Source organism: Lycium barbarum, chromosome 2 (assembly GCF_019175385.1).
Source record: "Lycium barbarum isolate Lr01 chromosome 2, ASM1917538v2, whole genome shotgun sequence".
Classification (NCBI taxonomy): Eukaryota; Viridiplantae; Streptophyta; class Magnoliopsida; order Solanales; family Solanaceae; genus Lycium; species Lycium barbarum.
This window is the reverse complement of record NC_083338.1, coordinates 146,514,692-146,523,562: the sequence shown is the minus strand read 5'-3', so window position 1 is coordinate 146,523,562 and position 8,871 is coordinate 146,514,692. Positions and strand designations below refer to the sequence as shown.

Genomic DNA, 8,871 nt, shown 5'->3' with positions numbered 1-8,871 from the left:
TCGAAGAGCCGATCTCCAATCCCCCCATCCCCGACAACGATGACGAGGAAGACGATTACAATGAAATCGAGGATGAAGATGAATTATGCTAAGAGGATATTTTTTATCTTTAAATAATTTGATCTCTACATTATTGTATATGTATTCTTAGTCCATATTTAATCCTACTTGGGGTCTTTACACAAATAGACTACACAATTCATCGTTTACTTTTTCTAGTTGATATACATAAATTATACACTGATTATACACAGTTATACACATATTATACATGAATTATACATATATTAAACATTCACTGGCTATTTTTAGCTTAAAAGGTATATAACTTAAGCGTGTATTGTTTAATATCGTGAACCAATGAGTGCAAAATCTAATTAAAACTCATACGTGGTGAAATCTTTTCATTCATGCTCGATAATAGAATCAGATAGAAATAAAATATTTTATTTATTATTCGCATAACATCTTTTGGGAAGTGATAAAAGAAATTAAAGCAATGCAAATTCTACAGAATCTTTAGCTGTGGACATTGCTCTTTTTTATTCCTCCATAGGAGCTTTTTATTTGTTCTCTTGGTAACTCGAACTTACAACCTCAAAGTTCAGTGGGCATGGATCATCAGTCTTGAAGATGCATGCACAAAAAACTGTATGTACTCTACTATCCACACTCTGTACCAAGCAATTTTGGTCCAAACTGAATCAGATATCTATCTTCACAAAATGGATTTGTCGGATTACAAGGACCAGCCCATAGTTTTTGACATTTTCCTGTCTGAGCATTTGTCGAGAGAACCTGAGTCATTACCAACATGACTACAAATAAAACAATACAAAAAAGGAGTTATAAACGTATTACTATAATTCTGATATCATAAAAGGAGAAAGGCAAAAACTCGAGTCAATGACATCAAACTTTATACATAGAGGGGGTATGCCTCTTCGTGTTTGCTTACCTATTCATTATCACAAATATCATAACAAATAAAACAAAAAAGTGAAAAATAAATGGTCCACACGAGGAAAAAGTATTGTAGTCCAAGTTGAAAAGTAAATAGCAATTATAGTTTGCATACATGCCAGGGCTATTCAAAACTGAATCGTTACCGATAACCCAACCGCAAAATTGGCTTATTGGTATTGGGTTATTGGATTAGCGGTTGGGGAAAAAATACAATTTTTATTACTAACGGCTTATCAGTGCGGGGGCGGATTACTCAATTTTCTTATCGGATAAACTGTTAACCCGTTAAGAATTTATCATAATTATATTTTTACCCCTAAACATATAAAATATGTATTGTAGACCTAAAGCACTAAAGTTTGAACCTTCAGTAACTGTTATTCACTTAGTTCATAGGAAATAACCCTAATTACCCTAAAGCGCAGCAACTACAAGTTCATAAGGCTGCAAGTTCTTCCTATGTGCAAGTTATCTGAAGGCTACATTTTCTTAAGTTGAGACTTGAGATTGTTCAACTGTACTTATCATTTGGTATAGTTATCGTGATTTGTGTTGGGCTTTTTAGGCTTCTTGCTCAATGTAATATTTTTGGTAAACTCTTCCAATTAAGAAAGTGATGGAATGGTGCAAGTACCTGGGAAGCAGTAACTATATTGTTTGATGTTTTACATTTGACAACTACTATAATGTTCTCTTTTTCATTGAGTGAACCGGTGGATATATCTATCGGCTTAATACATAACTAGTGAATTTGATCGCGCTTCGCGCGGTAGTAAGAAACCTAAAATTAGATCTTTTAAATTAATGTTCAAATTCAAATATATTATTTTAAAGTTCTAAATGATTTTATTATTAACAAATCATTTTATGTTTCTCCCTACTTGTTATCATTTCAGGATTTTTTTTACTTTTCGATAATGCTGAAACTATATACCTTTTCCCTCTTCTATCTCTTCCTCTTGTTCTTCCTATTTTAACTTTTTTTTCTTGCTTGCGTACCTATTCATTTGTTTCTAAAATGTCAAATCTCTCTTTTAATTCTTACTCTCTATGTTTTAAGCAATTTAAGTAGGTAACTAAAGAAATCAAAGGGCGCGACATATATATATATATATATATATATATATATATATATATATATATATATATATATGAAAAAATTAGATATATATGATAAAATGACTCAGACAACATATTGAATTTTTTATTACTGAATGAATCAGTTATGAACTATAGCATATGCATTAAAAATGCACAAGAGAAGCCTTGATACCTCTAACAATTGGCAACTATACAAAAAAAATAAAAATAAAAAAACTAATGTATATATAACATACTCATAAGAAAAACTTTTGAAGTTACCATTAGTAAATAAGCAATAATGGTAATCATTAGCTTCTCTTTTTAGTTAATTGTCTAAAATACATACACCTTAAAAATAAAATTGGAGTGTTAAAAAGACACCCACCTCATTTGAATAGTACTCCTAATCAATTGTTCGGAAAATCCCTCGTTGACTAATTATTGAAGCAAATTTCTTACAAGTGTAAGTTACTTTTTTTTTTTTTTGTCATCGTTCATATTGTAAACACTAAGCATTAGGCAAAAAAATCAGAAAGAAAAACTAAAAGAATAGCCATGGGATTATCAAGAATACTTTTGGTTTACAATCATTCAAAACTCAAATATAAAATTCAAATATAATTCTCACAAAGTAGTCCAAAAAAGTTAAGCTACTAATATGTCGAATCTTAATGTGTTCAATTTCGTAGGAGAACATGTAAAGCTTTTAAATTTTTCGTTTGCCTGACATATATAACTGTATATTACTATTTTTTGTGCGAAAAAATAATATGCAATATTAAAATGTTAGAAATACAAAAATAAAGAAGATAACAATTATTTAACTCTCATGATGGCAAAAAAGTAAAAGATTCAAAGAAATATATATATATATATATATACACACAACTGAAAAGCCAGATTGAATGAGGATGGGGAAGACATTTGCAAGCAAAGAAATTGCATAGGACCTGAAATATAAAAGAAAAAAATAATTAAGCCAAAGAGAACAGAGGCACAAAATTGCAGAGTAGCCCATATTCTAATCTATATATAATATAAAGCTAGACATAAACAATCCTATGTGGCACCTCTCTATGACCTCTATTGGCATTTTTTTTTTCCTTTTTTTGAAATTTTTCCTCCTTTTAAAATTAATATATTGTATGTTGAATAATTCAAAGGTCACCCTCTTAATTCTCTTAGTCACACCTCTTAATTCTCTTAATTACACATTTTTCCACCCTTACTTACAATTGCAGTTAGTGATGACTGATGAACGTATGGAAAATAAAGGGTCAGCAGACAAATGCTTAAAATTTGAGGGCCAGACTTATAACGCCCATCTTCATCAATTATTAGCAAACAAAAGTAATGACTATATAGAAGATTAAGGATCCGCCAAATAATGTTATATAATTGAGGGGTATATTGAGGAGGTTCTTCATCATCATTGAATAACAGTGGAGCAAGCGCAAAGCAACGGCCAAAGCAAGAAAGTACAATTCAGTAAATTTTACCATTTGAATTACATTTGGAAGAGGTATACCCTTTTTTCTATTTCTATGTTTCATGCTATATACGGTAAAAGACACCCTTTTCACCAAGTATCACATTTCGCCAATTTGTATATTGGTTTATGTGGAATTTTCAGAATAAAAAATAATATAACTACGATCGGTTAGAGATTTTTTTTTTAAATTAGAATTATTTATGAAAGGGGTGAATAATTTAGTTGTTTCATAGTTATTATTACTAATAAATTATTATTTTAAATTCTTATGTAATTCCCATTTAGCTATCCTTGAAACATGTTTCGTCTGGTATGCAACTAACATGCCGTTATCATCTATATTTTGTTAGCCTAGCGATATAGTCAACTCAGAGCAGTGATTAAATGAATATAATGACATCTTATTCTTTTTCCATAATTGTTTTGCATATTTCCATTTAACTGTTTGTATGCTTGCTATTTTATATATTTGATTTTTCTCTTCATTGGTGTTGCAGGAGAGAATGGAGAAAGAGATGAGATTACCCTTCTTATATGACGAGGAGAGTTACGATGTTTGACACTCCAAAGAAGATCATTTAAGTTAGCATCTTGATGATCCAGACGTAAATGAAGACATCTTAACATTTTTATCATGAATTCCTGATATCCGAGATAGCTAATATTGGAGTATATTATGTTCTTTTTTGCCCTTATGTTCTTATTAATAGAGTATTATATTCAATCTTTACAAAAAAAAATTAATCAACTGAATAGTACTTTGTATCTGTTTAGTTACATGTCATTATTATGCCTCGAGTCTCTTAGGTTATCTATATATCTTACCTTTCTTTATTTTTGATAAGTCAAATAACCAAAAAAGGAAAAAAAAAAAAAATTGACTTCTTTTTTAATTATTTTTTTATAATGAACGGGTAAGGAGTAAGAAAGGAACAAGGGAAAAGGAAAAAAAAAGTGATGAAATAGAAGAAAGAGGTAAAGGAAATGTAGAAGGACGAACGACGAGGAAAAAAAAATGATCATAGAATTTTGGTTGCATTGATTTTGGGTGATGGATCGAGTTTTACTTCTGTTGTTCAAAGTTGAAGGAAGAGTTCAATTTTTAAAGCAAAGTTGAAGGATGTAAATTGATTTCGCCCAAAGATTCTACACTTGTGTGTACATATATGCGTGTACATATATGAAGTGCATAAAGGAATAAAAAAAGCATAATCACATTTCAAATTTTATTTTTTATTTTCGCATATACACACATAAATTGACCAATTTTTCTTGGATGTTTTGCTCTCATTACACGTCTCAAAGAAATGATGTATTATATACCTATATAGATTATACAAAAATCAAGTGCCCCCAGATTCGAGGAGACCAAAAAATTTAAGTGGTAAAAAATTAGAAGAAAAAAAATTGAGAAAACTAATTGTAAATATTGAAATGGATCAAACCCTGAAATTTAAAGAAAACTATTAGCACAATTTCTATAATTGGGTATTGGAAGATAGTTATTTTTTTATGACAAAATTTTTTGATGACCGCGCGAAGCGTGGACAAATTTACTAGTATATAGTATATAGTGATATGCATTTATATGCACTAATGATCACGTTTAATTACAGAAAAGAAATAACTTAGTCTCTTCAGCTTACACTGTTTTTCAGTTTGTAATTTTAAATGACTTTCTCTTTTAATTGAGCAATGATTGTGGATAATTATAGTGATAGATAAATTTTATTTTCAGCAAATATTTTGAGGTAAATATAAGAGGAAAAAGTACAAAAAAAAAAAAAAAGAAGAGCAAAAAAAGATAAATAGGAATGGAGGCCATAGAGAGGTGCCACATCACCTTATCTATGCCTAGCTTTATAATATATATATATATATATATATATATAGATTTAACCTTTTGCGTTATCACTACATTCAGCACATTAAAAGTCCTTTCTTTTGTAAGGGTAAATTCCATTGAAAAGGTAGGTATCGTGGAGGTATTGTAAAGTGATAGTTGTTACATAATTTAACTAATAAACCGTCTGATAATTGCTAATCCGATATCGAATCAACTGATATCTTATCGATTGGCTAGCGGATTAATATATTTAAAAGCTGATAACCGTTAAGCCGAACCATTAAGTGTAGTAATCCGCCCCATCCGCCCGATAATAAGCCCTACATACCACAAATGTAAGCAATGAGGAGAATGGAATTGAGAAAAGTTGTATTAAAATTTCCCGTAACGTGGTAGCAGTTTCTCATTTGCCTTATTGCTTCTGCCTGTTGTTTGTTTCTTATTATCTCATGTTGCCAACTAGAATCATTCCAAACATTTTTACTTTCCTTGGATGTTTCTTCCTTTTTCTACGATGAAGTTTAGAACGAGATAGAATTACTAGTAGTTGCTTGAAAGAAATAAGTTTCTTATGGACATTGACACACTTTAGTATGAAAAGTCTCATATTTAATTAGTCTGCACAATTTATTTAATAACGATACTTTAGTAAAAATTTAATTCGTATTTTCAATAATTTAAAATCATGTGTCCCAAGAAAACCCACCATGAGTAATACATCCATTTAAATCTTGCGACATGAAGCAAATAGGGTCAAATGTGAGCTTGCAACCTATACACTATCAATATTGAGCCTTTTGTGTTTTGATAATTTTGTATTGATGCAATAGTCCTAGCAATAAAAGGGAAAAAAATCTCATACTTTACTGATGAACCGATAAACCGACCGTTAACCGCTAAATCCACACTGAACCATCCGGTATCTTATTGGTTGGTTAGCGGATTGAGATATTTAAAAATCAATATTCGATAAGCCGAACCATTAAGCACAATTATCCAACTGAACCGCCCGATAAGCACCCCTACCATCATGGTGTATATATATATACCGAGACGGTATGATGAATGATCATGTTCATTTATTAAAAACTACACACTTTTCTCGGAAAAAAAATCTCTATGATACCATCGCCTTATATACATATATATACCATAATGATATCATGAAAGACTGCTTCAGTCCTTCAATGAGATACTCTTCAGGACCATGATACCATCATGTTATGTAAATATATTGGGATGGTAGCATGGAGGACTGTTTTTGTCCTTCTCTTAGTCCTCCATGATACTATTGTGATATATAAATATACTGCGATGGTATCACGGAGGAAGGAGTTTGGCTAAGGAGTATGTCGGGTAAATATTTCTAGCCAAGTGAAAATAGTTTGGGAAGGGGCATGTGCGGGTAAATGTTTTCTATTTTAGGGATATTCAGTGATGTTTTTCCGACTTTGTTTGCTCCAACAAAAATAACACTCTTATTATCCGGAGACTTAAGTATATTAATCGAGTGATACACAAATTGAAACTAGAAGGATTTTCAATCGAACCTGTCGAAAATTTTGAGAAATTAGACCTCTAGTAATGTTGAAAAATGGCATTTATTAATCAAAGCTTTACCAACAAGAGGGTTAACGACTTTTATTCTATTTGACAAAAGAAAAAGCAAAGATAATAAAAAGCTCTCTGTAAAGAAAAAAGACAACCACATTAAGAGGAGCCCAATCAAAAGATACATTGATAAGCCGAGATAATGACCTATAACAATCAAGCTGCCAGCCACCTTACATAATTGAGCATCCTGTGGCATTTTCTTCATAGAAGTACTCATCACATCTGCTCACATGATAGCCCCTTCGGTAGCCATACGGCCCAGGCCCATAGTTATCGTCACACGGGGGCGGAGGGACCGGTCTTCCATACGATTGATAACATGGGCCCCCTGTAGAGCCTTCGTAGCATTCTCCGCAACAATAACTTGAAGGCAGAGGGACCGGTCTTCCGGGCGAATGATAACATGGGCCCCCCATATAGCCTTCATAGCATTGTCCACAACAATATCTAGGGGGTGGAGGGACAGGTCTTCCGTGCGAATGATAACATGGGCCACCGGTATAACCTTCGTAACATTCTCCACAGCAATATCCTGGTGGTGGCACTGGTGGTTGAAATTTCGGGCTCTTGGGATTTTCGGGTTGCTTAGGATTTTCGGGCTCTTTGGGCTTTTCGGGCTCCTTGGGCTTTTCGGGCTCATTTGGCTTTTCGAGCTGTTTGGGCTTTTCGGGCTCTTTGATTTCAATGCTCTTGATCAATCCACATCCTTTACAACACAATTTGTCGCGAAGTTTCTCAGGATTGCAACATACCACAGTGATTGTAACTGTATTGGCCTTCTCATCATATACTTGGTCTCTAATTTCTGTTGCCCCAAAAAAATTTATATCACAAAAAAAAAAAAAAATCAAATTAATTCTTCTCCATAATAATACAATTCTTGATCTTGTACTTTCCTTCATGAATAGAGACTTACGAGGGAATTTACAGAGAATTGTTTTAACCTTCTTGTAGCAGCTGCAACATTGAAGATCAACCTTGAGCACCATAATCGTGGGCTGTTATATTAAACGATAAATTAAAGTAAAGTGAGGTTATTAATTAGTACTGATCAAGTAATTATAAGCAGACCATTATGAATCAAAGCTCTTATAGAAAGATTTCCTCAACAATATTATGCAAGGATGATCTAGTTTTTGGTGTGTAAGAGAAAAGACATAGGAAGAAAAAACAATTGTTTAAGAAGTTAAGAACAAAAGAAACATGTAGGCACGACTATATGATCAATCATATATGCAATCTTTATCAACCGTCATCTATTTATGATATATCTCTATCGAAATCTTTTTCAAATATTTAGTATTTTCTCACGAATTAGACCAGAGAGTTGTATATGGAAGAATCAAGAACATACCTTCCTAGTCTTTTCACCACCCATGGTTGATACTCTTGCAGAAAAATGAATTCTATGTTAAGAGAAGAGAGGAGGAAAAGAGAATAGTTTTAATTATAGTATGAAGAAAAAATTTGTTAAATGGAAGGAATAAAGTAGGAACTCGAATCGGATGGAAGTTGAAATTAATGATATAATCTAAATTAGCAGCCACAAAAATGTGGGGGACCTAATTAAGGTTGCTGACTATATACTCTCCATTTGCAATTGCATGTACTGGCTTCACATCTCCTCTTCCCTTCGTTACCAAGCAAATATACATTATTTAACAGGGAATTAAATAAATTATAGTACTAGCTAGTTTATGAATTTATGTACTAAAAATAGGCCATTATCAGAAGTTTTGGTACAAATTTTTTTTTTTTTTTAAAATTTATTTAATATGTACAATATAAATTTAAAATTTTAAATCCGCACCCGACTAAACATTTTTAAAGTTATCAACTCATTAGTTACTATTGCATATATGTTGCTACC

General features: G+C 31.8%; 1 protein-coding gene across 1 annotated transcript; it reads right to left on the bottom strand.

The window, feature by feature from the left end:
• Positions 1 to 6,964: 6,964 nt before the first annotated feature.
• LOC132627896 (RNA polymerase II degradation factor 1-like) lies at positions 6,965 to 8,629 on the bottom strand. Its single transcript, XM_060343507.1, has 3 exons — positions 8,356 to 8,629; positions 7,918 to 7,999; positions 6,965 to 7,806 (listed from the first exon to the last, which is right to left on the bottom strand). The coding sequence occupies exons 1-3, from the start codon at positions 8,377 to 8,379 to the stop codon at positions 7,172 to 7,174; spliced, it is 741 nt and encodes a 246-aa protein (XP_060199490.1). The 5' UTR covers positions 8,380 to 8,629; the 3' UTR covers positions 6,965 to 7,171.
• Positions 8,630 to 8,871: the final 242 nt, after the last annotated feature.

What these genes read in the sequence shown, in the direction of transcription:
- LOC132627896 (XM_060343507.1), bottom strand. Translation starts at nt 8,379, where the DNA reads ATGGGTGGTGAAAAGACTAGGAAG. An exon ending in GTGGTGAAAAGACTAGGAAG is followed by an intron (nt 8,000 to 8,355) that starts GTATGTTCTTGA and finishes TTAATATAACAG; the next exon opens with CCCACGATTATGGTGCTCAA. An exon ending in AATTCTCTGTAAATTCCCTC is followed by an intron (nt 7,807 to 7,917) that starts GTAAGTCTCTAT and finishes TTGGGGCAACAG; the next exon opens with AAATTAGAGACCAAGTATAT.